The sequence below is a fragment of the Dromaius novaehollandiae genome, chromosome 1 (genome assembly GCF_036370855.1).
Source record: "Dromaius novaehollandiae isolate bDroNov1 chromosome 1, bDroNov1.hap1, whole genome shotgun sequence".
Lineage (NCBI taxonomy): Eukaryota > Metazoa > Chordata > Aves > Casuariiformes > Dromaiidae > Dromaius > Dromaius novaehollandiae.
The window spans coordinates 189471486-189488608 of NC_088098.1; the positions used below are offsets into that span (position 1 = coordinate 189471486).

A 17123-nucleotide genomic window follows, 5' to 3' on the forward strand; every position below is an offset into this window, starting at 1 on the left:
TAGTGATATCTCTTTTCTTGTTAATAGGTGATGAGGCACTTTGAATTCAAAACACATTGGAAAGACCAACTAATGCTGGCAGTTTAATCATCCTCCTGCCATTCCACAGTCACTTTCTTTAGTCAGATTACCCTTTTTGTCAAGGATTTGTTACTATTAGATGAGCAATGTAATAATTGCAGTATGAAATACAGCAACAGAAACTTGCAGTGAACCTAGGTTATGGTTAAAATATTTTGTTTGAAGAACCTGGTTCATGCTGTTATTTTCTCTTTCATAAGCTCATTTGTTTTGTACAGAATTAAGCTGTTTGTTTTTGTTTTGAAATTCACTGTTCATATTCATTTATGTTTGTAACAGAAGTCTTCAGGTACATTTTAATATCACAGTATAATTGCCACTTGTTCTTGAAAGAGGAGAATAATTTAAAACAATAGATGCAGAATGTGAAATCATTTATTCTCCTCATGGTATCTGTTTTTTTGATTGTTCAGAATTTACAGGAAAAATATATAGCCACAGATATTTTCCACCTGCTGTATTATACTGGTTTTGTAATTTATTATGTTTGAAAAAGCCTAGATATTAATTTGCGTTTTGCTATGGAAGAAGAGATAGATCTATTTAGCTTATAGAATCAGAGATCTTGGGAAAAGTTTCTGGGGAAAACCTAAAGTACGGTGATTTGACCAAAAGCCTGGGTGCGTTCCTTTAAAATTTACAGAAGCTTATTTATAGAGCTGCATAAACCTTCAGTTATCTAGCCTATTAGAAGTATAGGGTTTGAAAATGGAAGGACTGAGAAAACCCTATTAATGTCTTTTCCTCACATTTGGGTTTAATAGATGAATTGTTGATGCCAGATACTGCATAAATACCCATTGAAGGACTCTGCACACTATAGAATTCATGCTAACCACTTTATTAAATAAAAGTACTCATGGTAGACAGGTAAAAAGGACAAAGTCTCTATCCCTTACAGAGACTGTAAACTAGGGTATCAGCCTGCAATTCAAAAGTAACACAAGAAACATTTGCCAAAGTGCTGAACTAAAAGAAGGGGAATACCCATACCACTTGATTTAAGCAGTTAATTGAAGTCTTGAGGTTGGGAGCAAAGCTGCCGTAGGTTCCCTCTCCAGACCCTGGAGTTTCTGTGTAGTGACACTGTTGGGAATTTGTACTGACCTTTTAAAATAAGAAAATAAATTAAGGAGCTGAAGTTTAGGCAGTAGGAATGCTCCCTTTCCCAACATTCCCCAGCTCTCCACCGCATTTGGCGTTCACTGGTAGGAGTTTTAAATTGTTCAATGAGCACTTCTGTGAATAGTTTGACGTCTGGCAGTGATCAGACTATGGTGTAGACCCTTCATTGAGAAGCACGTGGTAATGATTGAAACCTCTGCTCCCTCTTCCATCTACTCTTCACTCTTCCTTTCCTTCCCTCCCCAAAAGAAAAATGATGATCAGAAAATTGAAACTATATCCTTAGGTGAGGTTAAACATCTGGTCAGCCTTTTAGATAAAGGGGAAAAAAAAGCATCATCAGTCATTTCTGTGAAGAGATGTGTCTGCCTATTTTATCTGGCCTTCCTCTGCATCTGGGAATCTCTAGAGACTGAGAACAGCAGTGCTGACATCAGCTTGCAGGGGCCTGCACTGAGATTTTTTGAGCCAGCCCATGATCTGCAAGTCAGTGCAGCTTTGCATTTTATGTATTATGAGCAGGACTGCCATGTTGCAGTTGCTCTTGTCTTACCCCATCTTCTTCATTTTTCTCAAAGATGGATTGATAGCCCAGAGAGGACGAGTCAAGCCAACAGACTCAGCATACCAAATTTTAGTGGTGCCTTCTGTAGTTTTGGTGACTTCCTGTTTTAGACGTGGAAAATGCCAATCCTGTTGGCAACATCCCCATCGTCCCCAGAACTAATGTGAAATGACAGAGCTGTGCTATCCGGTGGCCTAAAACAAAGCTTTTACTTTCTTTCCAAAGTACAGATACAGATGGGCATTTTGAAGCAACTTCCTTCAGCTTCCTTGTTCACCTTATTAGTCTCCCCAAACTGAGTCATCTGCAGTCCATTTCAATGAATATACAAAAATTATTTCAAATTGTCACTTGAAGGTTTGAGAATTTTGTTCCCGTACTCCTGAGTCTGATGCCTCAGAGACTGGCATGAGGAAGGGAGAAGTTTTCTGGTTATCCACCTTCCCCCTTCAGTACAGATAAAAGCTGTATTTCTTGTGTGATTTTGATTTGGGTTTGGATCAAAGGCTTTGTGTTGTAAGATGAACTATTCACACATCTTATTTATTGATTCAAATTCAGTTTGGTTTATAGAGCTACTAAACGAACATCTGTATATAATAGTTTTCTTTGTCTGAGCTTTCTTTGTAGTGAGTTTATGTAGAATGTGTGTATGATTCTGTGTGTATGTGTGTGTGTGTGTGTATAAAGCACATTCTTCCGATGTATTGGATATTCTTTTGATTTTTGTGAAGGCTTCCAAACACAATCCAGATTTCTTTTCAACAGGGGAAGCAACCCTTTACTTATTCAATAGTGGTGCACAGCAGCTGTTTGAAGTAAAGTCTTTTCAGGAGGAATATCATTCCTGGTTTATAGGTCAGACTGTTCAACAAGGTGAGTAATATAACATATCCTTTCCCCAACTGTAACTAATGTTCATACTCAGACCTTCTCTCTCTCTTATAATAAATTTACAGGTGTTTCTCCTAGTTGTTGAGGCATGCTGCATCACATCCCCACCTTCTGACACACTCATTTACCATTTGGACTTAACCAGGGCTGGGGGCTTTGTGGTCTTCTTTTAAAAGGCTGCCTTTGGCAGCCTCAATTAGACAGATGTTCATTTGTCTTTTGGGGGGGAGTCATTCAATTGTATTTAAACTGAAATGCCATAAAGTACTTAGCTTGCCTTGTCAATCAAACCAGCAAATCCTCCATGTAAGTGAAATGTATTGTATTCTAGAGGAAAGAAAACGGGCTGGATGGCCTGAGCTACCTAAGCAGAGCAGTGTGTTAGAGCTCCAAGCATTGCAATGTATGTTATTGCGTTTACTTACTACTCTAGTCTCTTGTGTGAGTGCTGGGATCTTAAGATGGGGCTGCTCTCTGAACCTTCAGAGTTTCAGAGTTTTGTTATCTGAAGTGAGCTCATCTATAGAGTTCCAGCCATTTCCTGATCCTAGCATTACTTTCTGAGTATGAGGCAAGGGACTTAAGTAACTGCTCATAACAACTGTAACAATCCTTTATCAATAAGGATGTCACTGGAGTATTGTTTCTCCCTGAGGCTGTCTGTAGACCAAGCAATAGGTATTAATTCAGGAGATAAAACTATACTTATTTTGTCCTTTCTTTAACTAGAAAGAGATCATTTATAGTAATAAATAAATAAAAGGAACCACACCAGAGTTATGCTTCCTTTAATGGTAATATCCCAAAGCGTGTGTTAACTTTTAAACGTCCTTTGCAGGTGCATATAGCAATGCAAGTGGCATGTGTGTGAGCTTTGCCTTGCTCCATCTGGGGATGAGCCAAGAGACTTCGTTTGCTCCCTGCTCCCAATTATGTCCACATTGTATTCTCCTCCTCCCTTTCTAACCTCTGTTTTGGCCTTGGGAAATAGTTGCCTTAAGGAGTCATCACCTAAGGTTTTCTTTAAGAGATACAGGGAAAAAATAGTTCCTGAATGTTAGAGCTGCTGCATCGCTGAAATGCTCAGGGGAAGAACAAAACACAAAAGCTGTGTGTTTGCAGTTAAAGCAAATTATCCAGTTACCTGCAAGGAAGGGCAAAGGGCTTTATAAACCTACAGTGTGTCTGTGTGCTGGAGCTGCTGTGGAAAGCATTTACATAGGAACTTTGGGAAAGTGGCTAGTGTTTTTTTCTTCCAGTTTTGTTATCAAAACTTTCAGGTTTGTGAGTAAGAAGTCCAGGTACTTTCTTTGCTAATGGCTGTGTAATTGAGATTGAGAACCCTCTTTTCCAGATCCTTGTCCAGAGAATATATCCTCTTGTGGCCAGGGGCTTCGCATGTGGCAGTGCCAGTTCACAAACTTGCTTAGCTGAAGAAAAATTCCAGCCCCTGAATGCCCTACACTCATCTTGGTTTTGCTTGCATGTGCTGATCTGTATCAGTTTGTCATGAATGCATGGTGCCGTATATTTTTCTGTTTCACCCAGCTCACATTGAGCACTAGACCCACTTTTGGAGGCCGTCACCTTTAGGCTTGTTTTGACTACAGAATTACAAAAGGGGGATGGCAGAGGGCAGTCTAAGAGTCCACTCCACTCCAGCCTTGTTTCCTAGGTGTCATTTAGGATCCTTGAGGATTATGGTGTTGTAAGAGGACTCCTTGATGTTCTCTCTGGAGAGAAGAAACAAAATTAGCCTTGGAATAAATGTGAACTGGATCTCCAAGCTAATCTGGCTTTATGGATTTACTGCAGAGACCTCATGGAATGCATCATGTTAGTAATACGGATGTTAGATTGGGTATCCGCTTTGTCCGAACCACCTTCTTCCCACCACATTTTTGTCAGTTTCAGAGCCATCGCAGTAGGATTCCTTTTCTTTAATTATCTTAATCATGTGAACTAAAAATGCACCATCTCTATTTGCCTTTGGTTTGCTAATTAATGTCAAATTGTCGTCAGTTATTGGGTCTCATTAGTGCACTGCCTTCATGTTGCATTTTTTGCAACTATCTGCATTTGTATGAAAAGCCTGACTAAGCCACTGTCCTGCAATGAGCTCCATGTGGGCAGAGGTATCTGTTTTAATGGGAGACTAGGACCTTCCCTTATCTGATTGTTTTTTTCTATTAAGAAACTGAATGGACATTCTGTCCTTGCAAATGATATCTCTTGCCTTTGTGGGCAGAGGCAGCTCTAACTGATAAAAGCTCTTGAAATTATTTTTTGCACTGAGTGTGTCTTCTGCCAGCACAACGTTGCTTGCCCAGTATTTGGGGTGGAGTATACCAGGCAGAACTGATGTACCAAAACAAGGGTCTATTATGCCCAATTTTGCCAATAGAGGGCAGCTTTAATTTTGCTGTTTTTAATATAGTCCAGAAAAAGACAAAACTGAGTAAGTGTTTGAAGCCAGCAAACCTGCAGCAGAGCTTGTGCTTTGGTTTGACACAGCTGACAATTGAACGCTCTCAGCATTTACTATTTTCCTTCCTATTTTATTGAAATACTGAAATATTTTGTCTAAAAAAAAACCTTCCACCCACCCACCCCCCTGAAGAACATCTTTACAAAAAAAAAAAAGGTTAAGCAACATGCTTGTGCTTCTTGGTGCTAAGCTTTCTTTTACATGTCTGTCACTTAGATGGGCGTCTACTCTTTGTGACACCGATGGATCCCTTATTTCTAATACTTTATTACCTCATAAAGGCAGACAAAGAGGTAAGCCTGCTTTATTTTTTTCACTAGAATTCTTAGGTGAAAATGTTATTACTGACTTCATTTTTTGCAGAAGGTATTTTAATTTTATAAAGAGGAAAGAGGGACTTCCATGTTATGGGAAATTTAATTTGTGTCTAGAGCAGAGATGTCCACCACAGAAGTATTTTTGTTTTCATCAACCTTTCATGGTCAGTAAAGTGAGTTCAAGGAGTCACCTTGCAATCTGAACAAATACTAATCCTCTCTGTTTGTAAGAGAAGCAGAGAATCTCTTTTGTCCTTTTGTGAGAGCCTGTCACCGAACTATTGAATTTAAAGTGATCAGATGTCATCAGAATAAAAAAAACTAGTGCCCATTCTGCAGCATCAGTAGATGAGTCATTTTGGGGAAGAAAGAATGAAAGAAAGATGATTTGGATGCTATGGGGGAGGAGGAAGAAACATTTCTGTGGCAGATTGATCTCAGAAGGAGAAGTTGCCTTTTTAGAAACAGTATTTGTAGAGATGGTTTATCATAGAATGGCAAAGCAGTGATCAAATATCCGAAAGATAGATAATTACTAAATTGGTTCATCATGAGTGTTGTGAAACCTCAAGTAAATTTAAGAAGTATCTCAAAAGGCACAGGTAATGCTTTTGATTTATTGATTATAATCTTCTGCTTGTGAACAAAAGGGCGTAAAAGAAAATGTAAATGTCGATCGTTGTTTCTTATTTGATGGAGGCAGTAATTTCACTTTATGCATCCTAAGAGATTTTCTTCTAAGAGCATTTCTTATAAGGTTGCTTGCTATTTTCTGCTTTAGGTTGCAAGTAGAGAATGCAGGAAAACAATTTTTGTATGTTGAAGAAATAAAGTCCTGTTAGAGATTTGTAACAGTAATCTATTGCTCTATAATTATTTTTAAATTTTTTATAATATAGGGTGTGCAAATGTGTTCTGTATTTCTGTGGTCTATTCCTGCCTCATGGTGAAGAAGTCATTTCACAGCAATAGTTTAGCTGTTTCTCTGCATACTATGTTCTACTTACATTTAGCATACCTTTGAAAGCTTTATACCAAACTTAAATTATGGAAACAGTAAATCTCCTCTGTCTATGTGATAGAGTGCTTGGGAAGCCTGAATAAAGGAAGAACATTGCTGCTCTTTCTGTGCATGGGAAGAGTCCTGTATTGCCCTTTACTTCTTAAGTACCTGGCTCTGGGAAGGTTTCCTAGGCCAGGCATGGTGCCAGATAAGTGCACAGAGCTGGTGTGGGTACCAAATCAGGACAAACGTATTCCTGCAGTGCCATGTGCAAATTAGCATATTTTCCAGTAAAAGGAAGTCTTGAGGTCTGTGGTCCAGATACCTCATGTGAGACCAGCTTGAATGCAGCACTGTTGCTTCTGGCTTGAACTAACAGGGACGTTAAGGTTCCCGCTTGGTAGTTTTGAATCATCCTTTGCACCATTCTTTGGTTCTGATAGTGTGACACAGGGTTGCCTAAGTGTCCCTGAGCAGGGCCAGCTTCTGTCCAGCAGGCCTTCTTAGCTTAGGCTCTGTGCCACTGCACAACATGAATGTTGGCTGTATTGCTTCTGCACATAGGCCGGCTTGTGCAGGGAAGTTTTCTATGGGTGATAAAGGAGTTGATTGCAGCTTTACTGCTGCCTCTTAAAATCTTCCTTTTGCCATTATAATTTGTCATTTCCTGTTCCGTAGGAAAAAAGTAAAATCCGTTTTGTTTTGGTTTTTACCTGATTTAACTGTGGATGGTTGTTTTTATTAGGCCTCTGACTGTCTAATAGGGGAATTGATTAATAATGAAAGCAGTTTACCCAGGTGCTTTTTTTCATGCTGACCAGTATAATGATTTCACCTTTGGCTCCCTGAAACCATGCACTCTGTCAGAATGGAGAGCTCACTGAGTCTTTGTACTGATGCGCTAAAGGATCTTTCCAAGGGGAAGGCTGCCAGTTGTGCCAAACTGTGCTGAATGATTATGCATTATTTGGCAACAGCAGGATTTGTTTGATGGTTCTGTCATGTGTGAGGCTATTTAAGTTGTGCCAAAATCACTTTATATACATACTCTGGCCAAACTGGAATTGACTTTGCAGAGGTGAAAGGTTAATACTGTGTTCCAGAAGCTGCCCTGCTCCTTTGAGATTTATCTTTATGGAAGGAAAAGCAAAATTTGAATGGAAGTTATGACATTGGGTTTAATCCAACAAGTTTTGGTCTAAAACACTATTGGCACACGCTAACTACTGTGTCTTCTGTCATCTTCCAAAAAATCCCCCTGTACTTCACATTAGTTTCTCCCCATGTTGTTTTAAATTTGGGCTTTTAAGTGCATTAATTGAAGAGTTCAGCATTTTGCAGGTATTTACTGGTTTGAAATAAATATTTATAGTTGCTTTGTAATCAGTTTTTGAATGTGTCATGTGGTACCATTTGAAATATGACCTTCTCTAAATACTTTATTTTAAAGCTGTGACTACTGCATGTGTATATATGTGCACACACACATATATATTTATATATATATGGCTTAACAACGGCTTACTCTTAGTCTGTTGATATTTATGATAATGCTTTTAGAATCCTTTTGATGTTTTTTCAGAAAGGAAAGTTCCAGCCACTGGATCAAGTTGTGCTAGACTCTGAATATCCTTGCTGCTCGTTGTTGTTGAAGTGTACAGATGTTAAACAGACCATACATCGTGTAACAGAAGAAAAAGGTAAAAAAAAAAAAAGGCTGGGCTTATTAGTTCCACTAATGAACTCAAATGTAAGCAACAGTTTAGATTGTGCAAAGTGAAGTTCTTCTGACTGACCACTCTGCTAGGAGAGGATAAGCCACTTCTTTGCAAGACAGATTTAGTTATACTGCTGTGCGCTATACTGCTGTGTTGTTAGTACTAAAATAAATTTGTATTGTCTCCTTTCATTTTGGTTGGGCTATATTTGCAGAATGAAGGGTGAGCTCGATTTTGTTCTTTGTATGCTTGTGTTTTAGATGCGAAGTTAAGCTTGTTGAGCTCGTCTTTAGAAGAACCAGCTTTTTGTTCATTAAAATGGATACATTTGAGGTGACAAAAATATAATGTGCATACTTTCTCTCATCTCACTTGATCTTCTAAGTCTGTGTTAGCCATCTAGACATTTTCTATATATTTAGTGGTAGAGAAGAAGTACTTATGGAAAATGGTTCTTTCATCTATCTTAATTAGCTTTATCAGGCTGGGAAGAACCACCATTTGAAGGATATCTTTCCCTCAGATAGAGCAGGTTTTCTCTCATACACACTTATATATCCCAAGCAAGGTTCTTATTTAAAAAAATTATGCCTAATAGAACCTAAACTCCTATGGTTAGGTGCGGCAAATCCTGCTGCTGTTGTCATTTGCACAGTGCCATTTTTCAGGATGGAGGAGTACTGTAAAAGCAGAAGCTTATGCTCAAAAGTCTTCGTTGTAGTATTGTAAATGGTAATATGTGGATCTCAGATTATCTGCTGTAGCTCTAAAATAGTTCTGCAGTCTTGTTGCTTTGTGGTATAAAAATGATAAACTGGTCAGAGCTGGCTTCTTAGGCCTTATTTTATATGCTGTGAACTTTCTTTGCCTTTTGCTGGAAGTTGCACAACTCTTAAGTCTTTCTTTAGGGTTGGATGGTCTAGTGTGGAAGAAGTGAACCTCTGTCCACATGGCCCTTTTCCTCCCTTTGTAGCAGAGCATTCAAACAATAAGTAGGCAAAAGTTGGAGAAGGGTGAATATGCTGCTGAGAAAGGCAAGCACTTTTCCAGCTTGGTATAATTTAGTGTTGTGGACTTTGTGTAATTTGGTGTGTGTTCAGAAACTTACACTTTTTTTAAATAAGAACCTTACTTGGGATATATAAGCATGTATGAGAGAAAACCTAAATGGAAAAAGGTAGATTAGTATCAATTCTATATGTTTTGCCCTCAACCTTTGTCCAGAATTCCCTTTGCTGTAGCAGGCTTTTATTTTATTTGAGGACAGGGTATGATCTTTAGGGAAGAGAAAGGAACATTGCATAACTTTTGCAGCTTGGCAGATCTGCAAAAGATGGAAGACTTTGGGTTTTATATTCAAGCTTTTAAAGAGCATTGTCTTTCTGTTGTACTGACTTCCTGATAGCGAATAGAAATCTAACTGTACAGGAAAGGATACAGGAGCCTGAGAACACGGAATCTCTTTTGAGTTTCCCTTTTCTTCCCTACCACAAAGTGAAAAACAACTGAACTCTGACACCTGTGTGTGTAGAGCTGCTCTAAGGGGTTGAGGTATAGAGATTAGAAGCCAGAGATGTTAGGAATTTGCTTTCACAAAGCTCTCAGCCCTTGTCGCTGGTATCTACGAGAAGAAATGCTTAGATGTTCTCCTACAGATAACTGGAAAGTGTCTGAGACAGGATGTTGGAGGAATAAACACCCTGATAAGAAGTAAAACACCATACCTCCTTATTGCTACATAGAACATCAACATGGAGAGGTGTAAGTTTTTCCTGAAAGATTTAGATACATGAATTTAAATTTTTTCTGTACGGAACGTACATATGTAGTAATGTGAAGCAATTGCTCCCCGCAAAAAATCAATTTGAACTTAGAATAGAACATGTTCCCATTGAAAATTATCATCTTATCTTTAAAGGGGAGAAGGAAATTTGTGCAGCAAAACAGTTGTTACATTTTGCTGGGACTGGGATATTGGAATTGTCTGCTGCTGTGATACTCCTGGATTTCCGAAGAACCTTCAGAAAGCATTAAGTTACATTCAGTATCACTGGGAACAAGCAGCCCTTTTCTTAGGGTGAGTTATGACTTTTGAGGAGGCTTGTCTGAGACAGATGCATCTCAGTTGCAGTTACTTTCTGCTTTTGCCTTCCAATGAAGTGCTAAATGCTTCCAGTAAAAACAAATGTTAAAGTCGTAGGCCATTGCTGTCCCCTGCAACTTGTCTGATACTACCTAAGGAGCTAAGGGTAAGGGTGGGGGTACTAGTGTTCCACTCGCCAGTCCAAGAAGGTGAGAAATCTTGCTGTCAAGTTGAGAAGCTCAGACAGGAATATAGGGCAAGGCCAGGAACTTTTTCTTTGGAGGGGCACTTCCTATGAACAACTGTGCTGTCATTGGGCAATATTTATATTTTCCTCTTAACAGCAAAGGAAAATTAAAAGAAAAAATCTTTGCCACAGAAAAGGTCTTACATTCTGTTCTGACTTCTGTATCCATTCTGGAAATCAGCTTTGCAGTTATCCACCAGAGCGTCCTCTGAAAGCGTGCTCCATTAGAAAATTGAAAATGCTTTACCTCCTGGTTTTGATTTTTGTTTTGTTGTTTTTAATAACGTATTGTGTATGCCTGTAAGCTTGGATTGTCTTTTCAACAACTGATATTAACCATTCAATAAATTATTTGCACTTTCTGTTCTTTGTTTTGAAATGTAATGTAAAAATTGTTGTTGACATTAATACTGTATACCCATATACACACTGGCTGTACATGATGTTCTTGGATGCCCTGAACATGTACCTGCTGCTACTTGTCTTACTTGGGTTTGGTTTGGGTTGAAAGTACCAGCAATGTGGCTTGTTCTTTAGAAATTTTTTCTTATTTTAGAAGACCAAGAATATTTTTATGCAAGAGCCTCGTTGGAGCTTGCCTATTGTGCATAAATCACCCTTCTGTTCAATCCACTGCTCTCGCTTTGATATTCTCATGTCTGTTATTACCTGTAAAAAATATCAATATTATGACTAACGTACTCTTTTTAAGAATACTTGTACTTTTCTAGCTGTATCACCGGTTGTCTGCTTTGTAGCCTTTCTTGTTTAAGGCGTACAGTCTTAGGGCAAGAAGTACCTGTTATGTTGAGTCTTCTGCAGCTCTGATCTGTTTGGCAGAACCTAACAACATAATTGTCTAACTCTTAATTTAATCTCAAGGCATTTAACATCTGTATAACAATTTCTTACCCTAGAGCACTCAGAGTTTACACTTACTGGATTAGCAGAAAGTCCACCTTGTCTGGCCTCCGTGGTGAAGAACAATGAAAATTCATTTTGCTGGATAAAATTCCCATTTACCTGCTCTAGTAGTTGAGGAAAGGGTGTGTTCCAGCTGGCTAAATCTGGGTGAGGCAGGTTGTTTGCTAATAAATTCAAATACAGGGTAGCGAGTAAAACAGAGGAGGTTTAAGAAAAGGGTTATGAACTCCAGTTCCAGAGTGTTACTCTTTGTTTCATTTTGCAAGGCAAAAACTGCACTATGATCTTGTCTGATGTGATTAACATGAAGAGCCAAGAAAACTTACCTGATTAGAATAACTAAGTAATATTGCCAAGCTTGTATTCCCAGAAGGTAGGAAAAAAGGGGCCATATGAGTTTCTGAGTTATGGAAAACACTGAGAAAATGGATGTTAAAATGTGCTTTAGGCAGTTTGCTCAACAATACATCAGGGAAACTTCCAAGTCTACATAGCGATTACCCGATCGCTGAACATATTATTTAATTGTAGAACCACTTATATTCCATCTGTATTTCTCAAACCCAATCTTTCCAGATGTCTCAGACCAGTTTTATAGGCACCAGACACATTAGGGAACAAAAGGCTTTCCAATATATACTCATATTATCAAACATAGTCGCTAAGTCTCACCAATATCAAATGTGCATCACATGTTAAATCCACGTTCCAATATTGAATCCTTTTGTCAGCAGTTTGTGACTTTCATAACTCACTTTAATTCTTCAGAGGTCTCAAATATTGTCAGTTTCTAGAGTTTAATAGTCAAAACTGTCAAGCACACAAAATATTTTCAAACAAAGTGATCTCTGAAGGGTTTGGCGTAATTATTTTTCACGTGTTTTAATGAAAATGGCTTCACAGTTCTGCATTTCCTTTCCCTAACTGAGTCACTCTGAATCATGCTGTTGTGGGGGAGTCTGCCTGGGAATCTGGACTAGAATTACTTTTCAGCACGGGTTGGGGGATGGTGGCAGGAGGATGTCCCTTCCTCGAACTTTCTCAGATAAGAGAGGAATCCATGAATCGTACTCACTGTACTTGGACCTAAACCATGTTAGATCTTTGAGAAGCAGGTTCACGTATCCAGAGTCTCTCCCCCATTTTCTCTGCTTCTTTTCTTTCAGAACCATTTAGAAATGTTTAAGTCCTAAAGGCTGCAGCCAGCTATGTCACAGCTAATTACTTTACCTGCAACTCATCAGCTTCATGAAGCAAAGTTTATTAGTGTTTTTTTCCTTTTTTGCTCTAAATAATTTTTGATTTTTACTCTTCTACAACCATTGAGATAGATTTAAACTTTATCTTGTGTGCAGCTTTCCCCAACCTCTGCATCCCCCCTGCCATGCATACACAAAGAACACACAGAAGTTAGATATTTGTATGCAATTTGAAAGAGCCAAAATAAACCCCAAAGAAGGAAATGCTGAAGGAATCATAAATAATGTGTTGTTGATTCTTTGCAAAGGGGAAGGAAGAAGCTCCATGAACCCAATGCTGAAATATGAAATTGGATCAGTAAATGACATGAAACAGATGTAGGTATTTATGGGAATGGTATACAGGAGATTAAAACTTACTGAAATACCTGTTGAAGAACAAGATTGAAACACTGTGGGCTCTAAAATCTCCTATGTAATCTTATTAGGCATTTCATTCCATTTCCAAAATGTAGCAGTCTGTGAATTAATACTCAGTAATTTTTATCATGAAATTTCTATGGGCCTTTGTAGTTTTTTTTCCCCTTTGCCTCAGCATCCTGAGCTCAGATACCTCCAGATAACTGATCACATGTGAATAGTGAATGTTTGTTCCCCTAGTTATCACAGGGGAAACACTTTCTGAAATTCTTATATCATCAAGTTAATTTACGTTGCTCAATAAATCATAAATGAATCATATACTTCCTCCCACAAGGAGTGTGTTTCACTATTTTGAATTCTGGGTTTTCTGTTGATGTTATATTAAACTATGTAAAAGGGGGATGGAAGTAAATGCTTTGCTGTAGTCACCCTGTGAAGTGAGAGGGGGGAGTTGATAGGAAAAGGGATTATTGAAAGGACAGGTGGTTTATCTTCACTAACCATCTCTCTTTTGGCCCCTTTACTAAGTGCTGGAATTCATAAAGTAAAGATTTAAGGCTTTTTTCTTTTTTTTAAGCAGTCATGGACTCAGCATTTTATGTTACAAGCTGGGTAGCTAAAATGACCAGGTCTGGTGATAAAGGCTTGACAAACTACAAAAGCTTGAGAAGGGTCTTAATCTATGCAGCCTAGGGTTACACATATATAAATAAAATACGTGCTTTGATAGATTAGAGCTTAATTAGAGAATTGTCAAGTTCTTCAAACTTCCGAATATCAGCTTGGTCTGTTTATTTTTCCATGTTTTCAATATTTTTAAAACTTATTACTCTGATATCAGACAGGTGCAACACACAAATTAACTTCCATGCTATATCTGCATCTTACAAGGTTTTAAATGTATTGAAAATGCAATCTAAACCACTCATAACTTTTCTTCCTCTTATTTGGTTTATCTCAGCAATTGGCAGTCAGAAATTTCACAAATACAGTCAAGAGAAGACACTGAAGTGGTTAAAGAAAAAGGTATCGTGATTTTCTTTTGCTTTAAAATTTGCTTTTTGTTCAAAATGAAAATGCTTATTAACTTGTCCATATCTGTGTTTGAGTCATGTAGCATGCCTCAGTTCAAGGTCCATGTCCCATCCAAGGACAGACACTGTGTTAAAGCTGTTGAACTTGGGAATGTGATGAAGTATTACGGAAATGCCAAGTTTGTTACAGTTCTCTTTTTGGTGGTGCTGGCATTGCAAGGGGATCGTGGAGGAGAGGTGGAGGCAGAGGAAGGAGCTGAAGTGAGCTATAACTGTATTCTGTATGCTGTGCGCAAGGCGAGGGGCTTCATCCACTTCATAGATGGGCTAGAGGGAGGCTGTGACTATTCCCTCTCACAACTTTTAAATCCTACCATGCAGTAAAGCTGCATAGATATACCTTGGTTTTGTGCTATAAATGTGTTCCCTCATGAAGTCTTGGCAGTATCTCCCAGATTGGTGCTGGTATGGTTGCTGCTATCCTGATCCCATTACACTGTAAGAGAAGCTAGTACAGTATGCTGAAAAGAAACTGGTACTGTAGCTAAGCTTGATGTAGCCTATGCATTGACATAAAGAAGATGAATCTCATTTTACACACACACACGCACGCACGCCTCTACTACAATGAACCTACATAGGAAAATATTGTATGCATCACTTGATACAAGGAAGCCTTGTCATTTAAATTAGTCAACTCAAGCACAAAATCTATTCTACTTTCTGTCATAATGATGGGGCTGTGGAAAAACATTATTACTTCTCTTTCCTGTTAAAAGAAATTGCCTTTTATGGGCTGGTAGGAATACTGCATGGCTGTGGTAAGGGACAAATACAGCAAAGAGTCAAGTTGAGGCATCGAAATACCTTCTTTTGCAATGAATGCTTTAATATTTCTGTTTGAACAGGTATCTGTTTGTGTTATTGAAAATTCCTTGTTCTGCCAATGATTTCTGGGTCAGATCCAGTAGAACAGTGCCATTTAGTGTTCTGAAACTTAGATTGCCGTCAGGAATGCCTCTGCAATCCATCTGAACACAAGCATTCTCTATTCCCCCAACAAGTGTATTTCTCACCTGTATAATCATGGCTGTTGCATCTGAATCACTCAGCTCATCTTAGGGTGCTGCAAAACTGGTACTGTGTTGCCAAGGCAACATGTTCAAAGACATGCTAGTTTCTTTGGGATTTTTGAGCTCATATGCTAGTCATTACAAATGTATATTAAATTTCACCACAGTCCATAACTTGAGTGTTTTATGTGCTCGAAACAAAATTACAAGAGCTTTGTCACTGCATTAACATGTGCATAACAACACTGATACAGACATTTCATTCTGTGATTTCCTATAGGTCAATCAAACAGTGAAAGCACTTAAAAGCAGCAATGTAACTGTAGGTGAAAGGGTACAGTCAGCTACATTTATCAGCGGTAAACAAATCACAGATGCTGATGAAGGTAAGAAAACTAAGCATTCTAATGAATTGTATTTTTGTGAAATAACATACCTCGAGATAAAACACACGATTAGAATCTAAAACTTACTGAAAATGGCCTTTGCTACAAACATATTCCTTGCACAGAAAACTCCATACACGTTGTGACTGTGTCTTGACTATTCTGAGTTCTTTGATATCTTCATCAGGTGAAGTTGTAATTAACACTAGATCTTCGCTGGTGTTCTTTTAGCTTCTCCTTAGTTCAGAGAAGGGACATATGTTGTCGGTGAAATTTATGCGGAAGAGCTTTGCTGGACTGAGACCATTTTGGACAGTATGGCACATGCATATAACATGTATGAATATTCACACAGTAAGTGTGCTTCATAGAAATCTCCAAAAAGAAAAGAGATCTTAGGAAGTTATAGGCTGCATGCTTCCGGCCCAGATATAATTATTTTATATGACAGATTTCTAGAATTACACAAGTATGTGCTTATTAAGGGCAAAAACTTTAATAATGTGTATATTAAATCTCCCTGAAAGTGATAGTGCTGGTACCAAAAAGTCTAAAGTAATCCTGTTTGCTTCTGGTCACATTTTTCCTGGGGAGGGGGACATCCTGAATATCTCTGGGTTACGAAGTTATCTAGAGGAATCTACCTGAAAATGGACTCTACTAAGAAAATACTGTGACATTTTAATGAAAATTAAGACAATTTAGAACAAGATGAGCAAAAGCAAATTTTTTCTGATTACTGAGACATTCAGAAGTCCGCCTGCAGTTGAAAAATAAGGAGAAACAAAGCAACTTGCTGACGAAGTGGAAAATGAGTTACCAAGTAATGATATCAAAGGAAACAACATAAATGAGATTTAAGAGGCAGCTAGACAGTTTTATAGAGCAGAGATTATAATATATGGTTTTTGAAAAGAGGCAAAGCTGCAAAACTTAGAAGTGTCTTTATCTTTACAGTAGCTTTTTATCCTTTTCCCAACCCCCTCTTTTTAAAGGATAATGACCTGTCCTGACAGTGGCAATCTTGACTGTACTTAAATATTTTGTTTCTGAAATTTGTAATTAAATAGCTAAACTGCAGTGTTTTTTTCTGCCTTCCTCCTTGTGTATACTAGCATGTATATGCTTGTCTTCTTAAAATGTTTTAGAATTGAAAGAGCAGCACTGACTTGGGGAATACTGGCGGTTAAAAATAGCTAAGTTTTGGAGGCAGTCCCACTGTATGTAGCAAGGTGAATGACAAGAAGTCAAATGGATCTTATCCAAAACTTATTTTTAATAAGTCTAATTTTCTTGTCTGGTCCTTCCATTACCATGACAGTGCAATTTATTTCTGTTCAGAATTGCTTGCCAGAGGGGTATTACAAAAATTCAATATACTGTGAATGGGTGGGTATTTGTAGTTGGTATCTACAGAGATGTGGTAGGACAAAAACCTGGGAGGATATAACGCGTGCCAAGGGGAAAGGAGGGAAGGTTTGATATTTGGGACCTGAGTATTTCGTTAGGAAGACAAAGAAGGGAGATGTGCAAATATTCCTGATGTTTGACAGGAGGTTAATA

The 17123-nt window shown here is 38.2% G+C and overlaps 1 protein-coding gene across 4 annotated transcripts in view; it reads left to right on the plus strand.

Moving 5' to 3' along the window:
- The window catches only part of RNASEH2B (ribonuclease H2 subunit B), a 45893-nt gene that overhangs the window by 13322 nt on the left and 15448 nt on the right, over positions 1-17123 (plus strand). For 3 of the 4 annotated variants that reach the window (XM_064504872.1, XM_026108381.2, XM_026108380.2), the window contains exons 3-7: positions 2540-2647; positions 5370-5446; positions 8056-8173; positions 14029-14093; positions 15455-15560. In XM_064504872.1, the coding sequence (XP_064360942.1) occupies positions 2540-2647; positions 5370-5446; positions 8056-8173; positions 14029-14093; positions 15455-15560 (474 nt within the window). Of the gene's footprint in view, positions 1-2539; positions 2648-4340; positions 4502-5369; positions 5447-8055; positions 8174-14028; positions 14094-15454; positions 15561-17123 lie in introns of those variants that run through there. The other variant, XM_064504873.1, reaches the window with a different exon arrangement.